Here is a 16,136-nt window from a genome sequence, read left to right as displayed (position 1 = left end):
AGGTTTGGTGTAAAACTCAATTGAATAGGTCTAGGAAGCTGTTTGGATGCCTTAGTGAGAATTTTAATTGCGTCCCACCCGGATGGAATCACCATGGTCCACTTGAAGACGGGTGTAGAATCAAGATTTGGGATCTGGGAATATATGAGGATCAATTTTGGGAGATCAAAGCTTGTGAAAAACTCCATCAAAGCTTGAGGAATTTACGTGGTATTGATAGAGCTTATTGGAAGTCCAAGCATTAGTGGAAGTTTCAAGACAAGTTCAAGCACAAGCCACCATGACAAGGAGTTCACCAAATGTCCAACTTAAGGACTTTAACTAAAAGTGCTAGGTGGGAAACAACCCACCATGGTATGATCGTTCTTTTTCAGTTTAGTTTTATTTTATTTTGTTTTCTTCTTAGTTTTATTTCATTCTATTTTTCTTAGTGTTCATTCATAATGTCTGCATCAACATCTGTATTTTGCATTCTGCATACTGCATATTAAAAAAAAGGGGATCGACGCACACGCATCATATGTCTATGCGCCCTTGAACAGAGAGTTACGCGCGGGAGTGGTGCGTGGCGCAGAAACCATGCCACGCGTTCGCGTACCTCACGCGTACGCGTCCCCTGCGAAAAATTCAAACCACGCATACGCGCCATTGACGCGCACGCGTAACTATGTAAAATCGGCGTAAATGATGTTTGGCCAGAAAGTTGTGTTGGTGTGGGGCTGGAACTATGCTGGGAGCACAAGCTCCATCACGCGTACGCGTCCCTGACGCATGCGCGTTGCTTTTCCACAATGGCCATCCACGCGTACGCATCCCCGACGCGTACGCGTCACTTGAACTTTATGCGATCCACGCGTACGCGTGATGTACGCGTACGCGTCACATGCGATGCACGATTGAACCATCTCAGCGCCTGATTATCTTTACCCCAATCCTAATTCTTTTCATTCCTACTTCTTTCATTCTTCTTTCTTTCTTTTCTTCTCCCCCTCTACTCTTTTATCCTTTTAATTTGCTGCATTTATTTATGGTTTTATTATTTTGGTTTCTTTTCTTCTTTCTTTTTCATGCATTCTTATGTTGGTGTTAGAATTCTATTTGGGTCATACCTTACTATACTTGAGCTTGTAGATTTTCTGAGGAGTGATTTGATAATTGCACTTAATTTTGGCACTCATATACATTTGGATTATATTATTTTCATTTCTATTTTCACATTGCACACCAAGTGTTTGTGAAAAAGCTCCTATGGCATTTTGAATCATATTTTGTTTTACTCTTCTACTTTCATGCCTCTTTTTCACAATACTTGGATGCCATATGTATTTGGGATTATCATTAACGATTGTCATCATTACACATGCTCTTTAATTTGGCACATCTGATACTTGATACTTGAGCTATACTTCTCATGCCTATTCCTTGTATGCTTTTACCTCTTGCATCTATTTCATTATGAATTGCCTTTTCGCTCTTAAATGATGTCTTACCTACATGTTGTAGCTACCATGTATTTAAGCTATTATCCTCTTTTTGGCATTTATTATCACTTGGAATCTCTTCCTCCCGATTTTTTGATTCTCTATATTTAATATTCTTCCTTTTCTTTCATCTTTAGACATGGGTACCCAGAAAGAAAAAGAGAAAGCCACTACCAAACCACCAGCAAGGAAAGGAACCAAGAGACCTCCAGCTAAGGCGCCTCCATCTACAAGCGTCAGTGGAAGCTACCCGTCCACTTGCACATCTTAGCATGCACCGAGGACGGTGCAATCTTTAGGTGTGGGGAGGTCGATACCGACTTCCATGGGTTAGTTATTTTCTTCTCAACACCAATGTTTTATTTTCTTTGTTAATTCATTGTTGCATTTGCATGTTTGATTGCATGTTTGTTTGATTTTGTGCATATTTTACCACTTGGTTGAAGTAATATTTACTTTTTCAAGAAACTTTTTAAAGTATTTCACTAATTTGAGTAAAATTTTTTGAAAAACTTGTTTGAAGAAATTTTATTTTGGAACATGGTTTAGAGCTCGAACACACAAAACCTGTGAGATTTTTTAGCCTATTTGATTGGTTATATTTTATCAACCAATATTTTATTTTTAGTGTGTGTTGTTCTCTCTAAAATTATGATTTATATCTTACTTAATTCTATATTTCCATGGTTTAATGTATGCATATACTTATATGATTGAGGCCTTGTTTCACTCAGCTTACATACCCATATGGCCTTAACCATTCATTATCCCTTGCAAACCAATTTGAGCCTATTTTACCCCATTTGCTCTTTGTTTTAGCACATCATTAACTCTAAGTGAAAAACAATAATGTCCTTAATTTGAATCCTTGGTTAGCTTAGACTAGTGAAAGTGTTCATGATTTAAGTGTGGGGAAATTGGGGTTGAAAATATTTGGTTTGAGAATTGGGTGTTGTGTATTCTTGTGAAAATGTGTAAAATAATAATTGAGCATATATTCTTGCATTCAAGAATTTAATCATATGCATTGAAAAAAATTATTAAGAAAAGAAAAATAGAAAAAGAAAAAAAAGAGCAGAAAAATAAAAAGAGGACAAAATGCCCCAAAGTAAATGGCGATAGCAATGTATATGTACTGTACTCAAAACTTGGAATGCATAAATATGTAGCAAACACAGTTAATGGGTAGTTAGGCTTTATATTATGATTACATGGATTGTCTTAAGTTAGGTGAAAAGTTTAAGTTAATTAAGGATTCAGATTTCAGTCCACTTGACCAAATACAATCCTACCTTGACCTTGACCCCATTACAACCCTTAAAAGACCTCTTGATATGTGTATATGTGCATTAAATTTTTGTTGATTGTTAGATGAAGAGCAAGCCATAGAAAGCAAGATTAGTAGAAAATTGAGAGAATCGAACCTCAAACACCTGAGCGATTAGAGTATATACACTTCCAGTGAGGGTTCGATGTTCGGTTCCTTGTTCCATGCTTTCATGAGCTATTTTCTTCTTGCAATTTATTTGTACTTTATTTTGTGATTTGAATTAGTGAAGTCCAGTTCATATTTGTTCTTGAAGGATTTGTTTACTTTTAACTAAGTAGGTAGAAATATTTTGCATGTAGTTGCATTCACATAGATAGGTTACATTTCATAAGTCTTGCTCTTCCCTACTCATTTATTTTATCTCCTTAAGCTAAGCATGAGGACATGCTAATGTTTAAGTGTGGGGAGGTTGATAAACCATTATTTTATGATTTATATTGTGTTTAATTGAGTGGTTTTATCAAGTCTTTACCCACTTATTCATATGATTAGCATGTATTTACGATTCCTTCCCAAAATTGTTCCATGGTTGAAAACTTGCTTCCTAGAGATCTTTTTATTGTGTATTTTAATTCTCCTTTATACCATTCGATGCCGTGATCTGTGTGTTAAGTGTTTCAGGCATCATAGGGCAGGAATGGCTTAGAGAATGGAGATGAAGCTTGCAAAAATGGAAGAAATACAAGAAACCAAGGAGATGACCAGCGAACACCGACGCGGACGCATAGCTCACGCGACCGCGCAAAATAGAGAAAATCACAGCGACGCGTACGTGTGCCTGACGCGTACGCGTGGATTGGAGTTCGCGCAACGACGCGAGCGCGTGCCTGACGCGCACGCGTGGAGAGGAAAATCGTCAAACGATGCGTACGCGTGATCGACGCGTACGCGTGACATGCGCGATCTGCAGAAAATTCAGAAAACACTGGGGTGATTTCGGGCCACGTTTTGACTCAGTTTTCGGCCCAGAAATACAGAATAAAGCCAGGAAACATGCAGAGACTCAACATATACTTAACAATTCATAATTCACAATTTTAGGATTAGATGTAGTTTTTAGAGAGAGAGGCTCTCTCCTCTCTCTTAGGTTTTAGGATTTAGGATTTCTTTTAGGATTAGAATTTCTACTTCTCAATTTCCAGGTTCAACGTTCCTTTAATTTATTTTCTACTTTTACTTATTCTATTACTTTAATTTATGAACCCTTATGTCAGACTTGATTTCTCTTATTTATGCAATTTGAGGTAATTCATATTTATGACTTTAATTTAGCTTTTTACACCCTTTTAGCCTTGGTTGAGTGATTAGTAACACTTGAGTTATCAAACTCAGCTGTTGATTGAAATTGGAATTCTTTGCTAATTAATTTGTACTCCAATAACTCTAGTCTTTCCATAGGAGTTGACTAGGACTTTAGGATCAAATTAATTAGTCCGCTTGACTTTCCTTTATTTAGTAAGGGTTAACCAAAGTGGGAGCAGAATCCAATTCTCATCACACCTGATAAGGATAACTAGGATAGGACTTCAATTTCTTATACCTTACCAAGAGATTTTATAATTATTAATTTATTTTTCTTGTCATTTAAATAACCTGTTCCTTATTTTAAAAACCCAAAATTATACTGTTTTCTTTAACCAATAACAAATCATACCTCCCTGCAATTCCTTGAGAGACGACCCGAGGTTTAAATACTTCGGTTATAAATTTTATTGGGTTTTGTTACTTGTGACAACCAAAACTTTTGTACGAAAGGATTTTTGTTGGTTTAGAAACTATACTTACAACGCGATTATTTATTTGTGAATTCTTTACCGATAGAAAATCCGATCGTCAGGTACTGACGCAGCCAAGCTTCCTTTCCACCCCGTCCCGTTCTCTCTCTCGCTCGTTCTCTAAAACACTCAAACGGCGACCACTTCTCTCTCCAACTTCACTATCCTCTCTTTTTGTGATTTCTGGTTTACGTTCTCTCTTCGCTGTTGCTGCTGCTCTGTAATCTCTTTCCAGCATGGCTGCAATATCTATACTCAAGTCTTACTACTACCTTAAAGATCGACGGTGGAGAGATTGCGATTTTTCAGATGGTGGTAGATTTGGATTTTGACATGGTTAGTTTTGGAAAATCCTAACCCTCTACGTTTTAGGGAAGAAGATGATTGTAAAACAAGATAAAGAAGAAGAAGGTCAAGTGAAACAGATGCTGTTTTGCTGCTGCCATGCTCAATCATAATTGTCATTGGTGTTGTGACAGACTGACAGTGGAAAAGGAGGAAGGTGAGGCTAACAGTTGGTGACAGTAGTGGTGTTAGTGAAAGAGGTGGTGAAATTCATGAAAAGAATAAAGGAAGGGTTGAGATTTGGAAGAAAGATGTCGAGATTAGGGTTAGGAAAAGGATAATTCGGGGTTTTTAAGTGATTTTTCAATGTCTGGTTAATTTTGTCATACGAAACCCATCTTTCATAGATACAATTGTAATTTTCTTTTTTTCACGGATAAATTTATCAACGTTTAAAACCTTTGTGGATAAAAATGATATTTTACTCTTTATATAATTAAGTTGAATCTTTTCTTTTGTTTTGATACAATTTTCAATAATAATTCGTCATTTTGGTTAGAAAATTAAAACATATAAATTTATAATTATAATATGCACAAAACAACACACTATTTTTTGTGCGATATGTAAGTGTTATTTGTCAATTTTCATAAATAAAAATTTGTTCTAAAAAAAGGCACAAAATTGCAAGTTTATAGAAAAGAAAACTTTTTTTGTTAGTCCTTAAAAAAGAAAAATACCATCACTAGAATGTCTACTATGGCCATAAAATGAGTCTATATTCAAATTTCAAACTCCAAACATCAAAGGAACAGGTGATGAGCCACCATATATGCTATACACAAGTGAGTTCATATAGTTCAATATGTAAATAATACTTAACTATTATTACTAGCTATATAACCAATGCAATTTGGAAATTGGGGGACAGATATTGTGGGAAACAAATATTATTAGCTCTATCTACTTTGATACATGAGTTCACCAGAGCTTTCCCTTAGTCCATCAAAAACTTATTCTTGTAATCCAAAACAGACTCATAAACTTCCTTCCCATCTGCAAGAGTTATAGACACACTTTTTCTCTTCATGCATCTATTAGCCCATGAGATGATATTTGGACAAAATGTCTCAAGTTTGAAGTTTCCAAACATCTCATATGTATAAAACCAGCAATAGAAAGGGATGAGAGCAACATCAACAAACCCAAATTGCTCCCCTCCAAAATAAGGCTTGTCTCCGAGAAACTCCTCCAATTGTTTCAAGCTCTCAATGAAGCCCTTCTTAGCCAACTCTTGCTCATCTCCCTTGGAATTAGTCCATATTCTCCTAGAAAAATGATACACCTGCATTAATTTTGGAGAAAATTACATTGCTACATCGTCATTAGGTGATATGGTACACTAACATTTTCTAGAATCTAGATTATATATCATGGCACTTACTAATTTTATATTTTGTAAAAATACAATGCTAAATAATCAACAAAATTTATTATTTTCAGCAATACACTTAATTAAATTTATTTAAAGAGTAAATTCTAAACTTTAAACTCTAAATCCTAAATTTTAATAGTATATTAAAAAAAAGATTGGCTCAAAATATTGCTTAATATTTATAAATCGTATTCATTGTTTAACATTTTTTTTATTTTAACATAGATTTTGTAGCTTCACATATTAATTCAAAAAATGAATGTTATGTATGCACAAAAGAAAGCAGTTTTGGTAGGTAGATAATGATTTTTATAAATAATGTGAACAATTGGCTCTAGAATTGACTCAATAAAGTAAAAAAATACTCCACCTCCAAATTACCTCTTAAACCTTAACATTAGAATAATCATCTGCACACTTAGCAAGTTGAATATTCAACATCCATTGTTTATATTGTTTACTATTCTCATTGTCTACCTATACTTTTCAAAAAAAAATATGAAGAACTAACTAGTCATCAATTTACCTTCTGATCTACAAAATCAGCCCAGAATCTGGCTTGAGCTTTGTCATAGGGATCAAAAGGAAGCAACATTGGAGCATTATTATTGTTGTTGTTCCAAACCATATCAATATACTCAACAATTATGAGGGACTCACATATTGGTTTCCCATTATGTATAAGAACTGGGATTTTCTTTTGAACTGGATTCATTTCTAAGAGCAAGGAGCTCTTGTTGATAAGATCTTCCTCCTTGTACTCATACTTGATTTCTTTCTCTTCCAATGCTATTCTTGCTCTCATGCCAAACATGCTGAACCCTGAGCCTAACAAAACAACATTATTGTTGCTAATGTCCCCCATTGTAAGAAGACTCAACAAGTGAAGTGAGATAGGGACGTAGCAAGAGGACAAAGCCTATATAAACAATTAGATATTTTTTTGAGTTCTTAACTTGGACATAGGATAAGTATGAAAAAAGGTCAACAAGGGCGGCAACCAGATAGAAAAATAGACTATAGTCTAGAATATTATTTTGGTATTTGAGTTACGAAAAATGATATGATAATTAAATTCAACACTATCTTATCTGTACATAAAAAAATTAATAATTAAATTAGTTATTTATATAATATACATATTAAAATACATAATATATATTAAAAATAAATTAAATATACACAAATGTATAATAATTAATTTTGTGACTAATTTTTAGTATATATATTTTTTAATCATATTCAATTAAATTTATACTTTTAAGTCATCCATAAAATAAGAAAAAATTACAAAGCTGTGTTATTCTTTAGTTTCTTTACACCATTTTTATTTTTTTTCGCCCTAAGTTGGATTATATTTTTTTTAATTTGTGTTTATCATTAATTAGTGTGAAATTCTTGGATAGAAATGATTCCATCTCAACATAACACAACACATTCACAACCACTCACTAGAATATCTAACAAGGTATTATTAGCATAGTGATATTGTCGTCTAGATTGGCTCAAACAGATTAGAAAAGCTGAAATGATAATAAGTAAAGCAAGTGAAATATTACAAAGCAAATACTATATAAGCATTTTGTATTCCAATCAAATACAAAATGCATAATTATTGCACTAACACCTTTATTATACAAAATAGAAGTGTGCTTCTATTTTCCAAAGGCATTCTTTATGGCTTGTACAACATAATCATACACCTTCCTATCATCAACAAGTGACTTAGAAACAGTGTCTCTCTGCATGCACCTTTTGGCCCAAGCCATCAATTTAGGACACTCTGCTTCCATTTTGAAATTGCCGTAATTCTCAAAGGTATAAAACCAGCTATAAAATGTGATGAGACAAATATCAAGAAACCCAAAAGTGTCACCCCCATAAAATGCTTTTTCTCCCAAAATATCCTCTAGTTGCTTCAAATTGGAGATCAACTCCTTCTTACATGTTTCATGTTCTTCACCTTCCGAGAGCCATAGTTTCATCCACGTATTATTATACTGCATTGATAAAGATATCCAATATGGAAAAGTCTATTTATCAATTATCATGCAACAAAAAATGTTAAATTCAAATATTAAAAATTAATAAAATTGCAGAAAATAAATGAGCTGTCAATTTTCTTGTACTGCCTGATTTGGAGTGTATAGCAATTTTTTGAAAAAAAAATCTAAGAGATTACAATTAAAAAAAATTGTTTGTTTAGGATCCGAACCTATTTTTAATCTATAATTTTATCAACAATGTGAAGTAGACCTTTTTACCCTAGAAATAAAATTTCAAGACAAGTAGATAATCAAGGAAGAAAAGCAAATCTCTCCTATATCTGAAGAAATTAAAGATGCAGCTCGGTACACAAGCATCTTGTGTTAACGCAGGATTTAAGGAAGCGCCACACCCAAAGGATGTAGTATGTATGAAAGAATACTGAATGATAGACAAGAAAATCATAGTCTTTCTCTTAAATTAATGGAAACCACATACGTCAAAACAAGTGAAAGCAAGTACCTTTTGGTCAATGAAGTCAACCCAAAATCTGGCCTGAGCTCTCTCATAAGGATCCGAGGGTATGATTGGAAATTTGTCATTCCAAACCTCATCAATGTACTGAACTATAATTGCAGATTCACATATTGATCTACCATTATGGATCAGAACTGGAACCTTCTTGTGAATTGGATTCACCTGAAGAAGCAAAGAACTCTTGCTCCAAAGATCTTGCTCCTTGTACTCATAATTGGCACCCTTTTCAGCCAATGCAATCCTAGCCCTCATACCAAACATGCTTGGCCATGTATCCAACAGAACAACCTCGTTCTCCATATTTATTGTAGTTCCTAATTAAGGATCTAACAAAATTCAAGCTAAGGGATATAAGTTGTTCTGTGGCTCCACTCCTACTACTCACTCCAGTTGTTGACTACAAAAAACAGGGACAAAGTTTTATAACAGAAAAGAATGAAATAATGATGAGCGCGGTAGAAAACTTTTGGAATTTCAAAAGTTAGAGCTTGGGCTTACTAAGGAAGGTATAATTTCGACGCACGTGTAAAGTTACAAAGTTATCCATTCACATTCACATTTCGGACTAACTAGAGCGAAACAGATAAATTATTTATACTATATAATATATTTTAATAATTATTATATTAAAAAAATTTAAAAAATATATTATAAATAAATTTTAAATTTGTTTATTTTTAAAAAAGACATAAATTATTTATATTAAAGTTATACAAAATTATATTTTTATTTTTTATTTTTTTATTTACATTAATGGTTACACTTTATTTTTTTTTTTGCGATTTTTTTGTTTGTAAATAATTAAAAAAATAAATGAATGAGAATAAAAAATATATAAAAATGTTATATTAAATTTAAGAAATTTTTTATAATTAGTATAAGAAATTAAGAAATAAAGAGTAATAAAAGTCTTAATATATATAAGTTGTAGAATTTAAATATTTGTAACTGAAATTTTTTATAATTGTTACCTGAATGTATTAGCTATAGCAGATTGGCATACTTAGCTTAGTTAGCATTTATAATTGATAGTTAGTTACTAGTTAGCATATTCAATTAGTCTAAGATATTTATCATGTAAGTTGTTATATAAAGCAGGGTTTGCTAACTGATTCTGTTAGCTTCCATTTTATCCACATCACTTTCTCTCTCTACCAAAACAGATTTCAGAATCTTCTCTCTACCTTCCCTTCCTATTCTTCTTCACCATTCCAACTCTGCAACTCCCCTTTTCCAGCTTCCGTTTTCACATGGTATCATCGCCGGAAGTAATCCCGGGCATCTTCCATATTCTAAGCTTCTTCATCTACCTCCAGATCCAACATCTTTCCCAGACTCACACAGTAAAGACTGATGAGAGCTGTTCATGGAATCTCTAGGGTTTCGGTAACAGTGTTCCGATTAGCGAGTTAGGGAATCATGTCTTGGAATTGCTTTTGTCTTCGTTCTTTCCCTTTCTTTTGCACTCATTCGACAGAATTTGTTCATTAATCGTGATCTGTTTTTTGTACCGAATCACCTCCAATCTTCATCTCTTGGATTCTCCTCACATTCTTGCTTTTTCTCTTCAATGGATTCCACTCACAGTGACGTCAGCTCCACTACAGCTTCCAATGTCGATATTAACACTCTTTCGTAGCTTCTCCTCCAACTCACTCAACTGCAGAATCGCACGAGTTCAGGAACGGTGCATCCTCCTATTGATCAGAACAGTCCATACTTCTTGCACCCAGCTGAAAGTCCTGGTAATCCTTTAATTTCTCTCCGCCTCAATTCTCAAAATTACACCAATTGGTCCCGCTCGATTTCATTGGTGCTCGAGTCCAAGAACAAAATTTCCTTCATTGATGGCTCTCTCCCTCGACCGGAGGTTACCGATCCAATGTATGCGGCTTGGGGCCGTTGCAACACCTATGTCCTCTCTTGGCTACACTTATCTCTCTCACACGATATTCTTCAAAGTGTCATCTGGAGAAAGGTGGCTTCAGATCTGTGGAATGATTTAAAGAAACGCTATTACCAGGGAGATTTGTACTATGTCTCTGAACTGTATGAGGAGCTGTATAATGCAAAACAAGGTGATCTTTCAATTACTTCCTATTTTACCAAGATGCAAGCAATTTGGGAAGAAATTGATAACTTCAGGCCAATTCCCATGTGTCTTACCTGCACTAGCAAGTGTATCTGTGGTTTGGAAGAAATGCGACGGTACCGCAATGAAGACTACATTGCAAGATTTCTGCGTGGCCTCAATGATCAATTTGCAACTGCCAAAACCCAAATTATGCTCTTGAAACCCCTCCCTGACATGGATTATGTGTTTGTAATGCTAACCCAACAAGAATGCCAACTCAGCCCTTCAATTGACACTCCAGATTCACAAATTCTATACGTTGCTAATTCTGGTTACAATTCCACCAGAGGCAGAGGCAGAGGTAGAGGGGGTGTGAATGGTAGAGGAAGAAGTTCAGGCAGTTCTCATAGCATAAAGCATTGCTCCTTTTGTGGCAGAACGGGACACATTGTTGATACATGCTTCAAGAAGCATGGCCTTCCCCCGCATTTGCAGAAACGTGGAAGCATCAATAACACTTTCACTGATGAGAATGATGAAATCAGTGCATTACCTTCAACTGCTGTTAAAAATGGTGAGAATCCAAGTTATAGCTTGACCAATGATCAACGGATTGCTTTAATGTCTATCCTACAACAGTCAACCCAATCTAATCAAACTATCAACCAACTCACTACATCAACTGAGCCAAAAGACTTACAGATCACCAAAGGTACCCTTTTATTAGCTGCATCATTATCTGTCAATCAAAAATTTCTTAGATCAGATACTTGGGTAGTGGACACAGGTGCTACTGATCACGTTTGTTTTTCTCTAAATATTTTTTAATCTTTCAAAAATATTGAACCTGTTACTATGCACATGCCTGATGGCTCTATTGCTACTACTACCATTGCTGGTACAGTGATTTTTAATACAAATTTTTACTTAGAGAATGTTCTTTACATCCCTACTTTTAAATTAAATTTGGTGTCAGCTTCACGAGTTACAAAGGCATTGAACTGTCTATTTTTATTTTCACATACATGGTGCCAGGTTTGGGATCACCATCTATTGAAGATGATTGACACAGCTAAAAGCAACACTGGTTTATATGTACTGGGTCACTCAAATGATCAAACTGTAGCTCACTGCATTGCACAGCATTCATCACAAATACTACATCACACTTGTGAGAACACGGTCTCATCTACACAACAGTCACAACTATGGCACAACAGACTATGACACTTGAATAATTCAGCTTTGCAAACACTGCAAAAAGATTTTTCCTTCATCAAATGTAACAATAATGCTTTAGCTTGTGAACCTTGTCATTTTGCAAAACAGAAGAAAATTCCTTTTCCTATTAGTAGTTCAATAGCTGACTCGCCTTTCGATTTAATACATGTTGATATTTGGGGCCCTCTATCAATTGTGTCTACCTCTGGTTTTAAGTACTTTCTTACTATCATCGATGACAATAGCCGTTTTACTTGGATTAAGTTCATGAAAAATAAATCTGAGGTTTCATTAATTCTGCCCAACTTCATTAAAATGGTTGAAACCCAATTTTCAAAAACTGTCAAATGTGTCAGATCAGATAACGATCCAGAATTCAGCATGCATAATTTCTTAGCTTCTAAAGGTATTTTACAGCAAAAGTCTTGTGTGGAAACCCCTCAACAAAATGGGATAGCTGAGAGGAAGCACCAACACATTCTTATGGTGACTAGAACTCTACTTTTTCAATCAAATGTTCCAAAGATTTTTTGGGATCTAGCAGTGGCACACGCTGTGCATCTCATCAATAGAGTCCCTAGTCCCATTTTACAAAATCTTTCCCCCTTTCAAAAATTACATGGCAAATTACCTGATCTAAACCACATCAAAGTTTTTGGTTGTCTTGCCTTTGCATCCACTTTAACTCAAAATAGGAAGAAGTTAGATGCACGAGCTCAAAAATGTTGTTTTCTCGGCTATAAAGAAGGGATCAAAGGATTTTTTCTCTATGATCTAAAAACAAGGCAAACTTTCCTTTCTAGAAATGTCATATTTTATGAATTTGAGTTTCCATTCAAAACCAACCCTGCATCTTCAGATGTCAACCCTGCTGCTGTCACAACCACATCACATGTCCCATGGATAGACCCTTTTGCATATCATGATCATCTTTCGTTTTACCAACATGTGCATTCAACTCCAATTCTGCATCAGCATCAACCGACTTCCGTCACTGACTCTATTTCTCATAACACTGCAAGCTCAATTCCTAATGCACAAGCCTCATCCTTGTCTCATTCACATACTCACATGGACACTCATGCATCACCTCACCTTGCACCTCTTAGGAAGTCTAGTAGGACTAGGCGAACACCAGCATATCTAAATGACTTTCACTGTGCACATAATACCACTGCTCAACAAGTTATGCCAATTTCAAAATGCAAATATCCAATTTCAGATTCAATGTCTTACTCTTTTCTATCCACTAACCAATTGAATTTTTCTCTTGATGTTTTCACACATAATGAGCCAAAAACCTATGAAGAACCCATCCAAAAAGACTGTTGGAAAGATGCCATTAATGCAGAACTTCTAGCACTTGAGCAAACTAAAACTTGGACTCTCACCCCTTTACCACCAGGGAAGAAAACTATTGGCTGCCGTTGGGTGTTCAAAGTCAAATTCAATCCTGATGGATTAGTAGAGAGGCACAAAGCACGCCTGGTTGCAAAGGGCTATACACAACGATATGGTTTAGACTACATGGACACCTTCAGTCCAGTGGTTAAGATCACTACTGTGCGATTGGTACTTGCTCTCACTGCAATCAAGGGTTGGCACTGCCACCAATTGAACGTAAACACCGCATTCCTTCATGGTGAGTTGAAGGAAACAGTATATATGAAGCCTCCCCCGGGATTACCGCTCTCCTCTCCCAATTTGGTTTGCAAACTTGACAAGTCCCTCTATGGACTCAAGTAAGCTAGTAGGCAGTGGAATCTTAAGCTTTGCTCTGTTCTTCGTGCTCACGGGTACCAACAATCGAAGAATGATTATTCTTTGTTCACAAAACACAAATCCGAGACCTCCTTCACTGTGATACTTGCTTATGTTGATGATCTCATCCTTGCTGGAAATGATCTCGCTGAGATTCAATCCATCAAGACCATCCTTGATCACCAATTCAAGATTAAGGACTTAGGGAATTTGAAATATTTTCTTGGCTTTGAAGTTGCAAGAACTGCCAAAGGATTTGCTCTTTATCAGAGGAAGTATGCTCTAGATCTCTTGGATGAGTGTGGCCTATTAGGCACAAGACCAGCGAGCACGCCAATTGATTATAGTCTCAAGCTTTCTAAGGACTCAGGAACGCTACTCTCTGACGTATCATAATACCGCAGATTGGTTGGCAGATTAGTGTACCTCACTAACACGCGTCCAGATATAAGTTTTGCAGTGGGTAAACTTAGTGAATTTCTCAGCAAACCATCTAATATTCACCTCCAAGCAGCATATCGTGTCCTTCGCTATATCAAAACAGCTCCGGCCTCGGGGCTATTCTTTGCAGCAGATTCTGAGCTTGACATTTCTGGCTTTGCTGACTCAGATTGGGCACAATGTCCCGACACGCGACGCTCCATTACTGGTTTTTGTTTCTTCTTGGGCTCTTCACTTATTTCATGGAAGAGTAAGAAGCAATCTACTGTTTCCAGATCATCTTCTGAGGCTGAATATAGGTCACTAGCTGTGGCCACCTGTGAGGCTCAATGGCTCAACTACTTGTTGAAGGACCTCCGCATAGATCACAGACTCCCAATCTCCCTGTACTGTGATAGTCAATCAGCCAGACATATTGCGGCTAACCTTGTATTCCACGAACGCACCAAACATATCGATATTGACTGTCACGTTGTTCGAGATAAGCTTCTCAGCGGCCTGCTTCATCTCCTACCAATCACCACTACAGATCAAGTGGCGGACCTATTCACCAAACCTCTATCCCCTGCTCCTTTTGATTCTTGTGTGTCCAAGCTTGGCATACTTGATTTTCATCAACCAAGCACTGCCAGCTTGAGGGGGCATGTTACCTGAATGTATTAGCTATAGCAGATTGGCATACTTAGCTTAGTTAGCATTTATAATTGATAGTTAGTTACTAGTTAGCATATTCAATTAGTCTAAGATATTTATGATGTAAGTTGTTATATAAAGCAGGGTTTGCTAACTGATTCTGTTAGCTTTCATTTTATCCACATCACTTTCTCTCTCTACCAAAATAGATTTCAGAATCTTCTCTCTACCTTCCCTTCCTATTCTTCTTCACCATTTCAACTCTGCAACCCCCCTTTTCCAGCTTCCGTTTTCACAATAATTATTATTATTATTTTTATGACACTTTATTTTAATGTATGTTTATTGCATTTAATTAGTACTTGATGTTTCAATTGAATAATAATAGATAAGAGTTTTTTGTTTTAATTTTTTTAAAATATTTTACTAAATAGTGATTGGTTGATTTTCATCTTTTGCCAAGTCATTAGAATTGTTGACGTGGCATCATTAGAAAAAAAATGGCTTAAAATTATTGTGAAGAGAGTTAGTATCAACTTTTATATATTATAAATAGATAAATAGATAAATAGATGTTCACGTTATTAGGAGTGATAATCATGTAAGGTAGTTATATTTTGTGACATAAGTAATTAGATACACGTTTAAAATTAAATTTATATTTTATATCAATAAAAATATTTGAATAATAAATAAGTATTGTTCTACATAGTTTATAGACAAAATATTAGCAATATTATTGTCTACGGAAAAAATTGTTTACAGTGACGCTGATAAAGCTTTAAAGTTGCATATATAGTTGTGAGATACATTTGTATCTTTCAACACCTACGAGGCATTGACTTTTTGTTGAGTTAGAATTGATTTTGATATTAAGATATAATGACAAACATTTTTACTGAGTTAAAAGCTTAAATTTGTGCTAATAGATTTATGAGTGTTGGAGGTCCAAAGCCATAGATAGTTAGCAAGGTTTAGCCCACATTACTTATACCACGTTTCAGCCCACATGTAATGATTAGCAAATATATCAATTTTATGAAACAAAGAGAAAAGGTTCAGAAAATCATAGTTGACTAAAAACGAAAAAGAAAATAGAATAGTTAGCAACGTTAGAAAAGAAATAAGAGACAACAAAGACACAAGGACCGATAAGAATCAAACTGTAGAAAATCAC

At 35.3% G+C, this 16,136-nt stretch overlaps 2 protein-coding genes across 2 annotated transcripts; both read right to left on the bottom strand.

The window, feature by feature from the left end:
• Nucleotides 1-5,631: 5,631 nt before the first annotated feature.
• Nucleotides 5,632-7,234, bottom strand: LOC112703442 (probable glutathione S-transferase parC). Its single transcript, XM_025754890.3, has 2 exons — nt 6,833-7,234; nt 5,632-6,216 (listed from the first exon to the last, which is right to left on the bottom strand). The coding sequence occupies exons 1-2, from the start codon at nt 7,169-7,171 to the stop codon at nt 5,869-5,871; spliced, it is 687 nt and encodes a 228-aa protein (XP_025610675.1). The 5' UTR covers nt 7,172-7,234; the 3' UTR covers nt 5,632-5,868.
• A 509-nt stretch (nt 7,235-7,743) lies between these two features.
• On the bottom strand, nt 7,744-9,387 carry LOC112703441 (glutathione S-transferase 3). The gene is made up of 2 exons (XM_025754889.3): nt 8,815-9,387; nt 7,744-8,306 (listed from the first exon to the last, which is right to left on the bottom strand). Exons 1-2 carry the CDS (start codon nt 9,127-9,129, stop codon nt 7,962-7,964), a joined length of 660 nt encoding a protein of 219 aa, XP_025610674.1. The 5' UTR covers nt 9,130-9,387; the 3' UTR covers nt 7,744-7,961.
• Nucleotides 9,388-16,136: the final 6,749 nt, after the last annotated feature.

This window comes from Arachis hypogaea, chromosome 7, assembly GCF_003086295.3.
Source record: "Arachis hypogaea cultivar Tifrunner chromosome 7, arahy.Tifrunner.gnm2.J5K5, whole genome shotgun sequence".
In the NCBI taxonomy this organism is placed as follows: Eukaryota; Viridiplantae; Streptophyta; class Magnoliopsida; order Fabales; family Fabaceae; genus Arachis; species Arachis hypogaea.
This window is presented reverse-complemented; position numbering and strand designations above follow the sequence as displayed.

Coding starts and splice junctions, on each gene's coding strand:
- LOC112703442 (XM_025754890.3), bottom strand. CDS start 7,171: ATGGGGGACATTAGCAACAATAATGTTGTTTTGTTAGGCTCAGGGTTC. Junction 6,217..6,832: donor CTGATTTTGTAGATCAGAAG/GTAAATTGATGA, acceptor AAATTAATGCAG/GTGTATCATTTTTCTAGGAG.
- LOC112703441 (XM_025754889.3), bottom strand. CDS start 9,129: ATGGAGAACGAGGTTGTTCTGTTGGATACATGGCCAAGCATGTTTGGT. Junction 8,307..8,814: donor TTGACTTCATTGACCAAAAG/GTACTTGCTTTC, acceptor TTATCAATGCAG/TATAATAATACGTGGATGAA.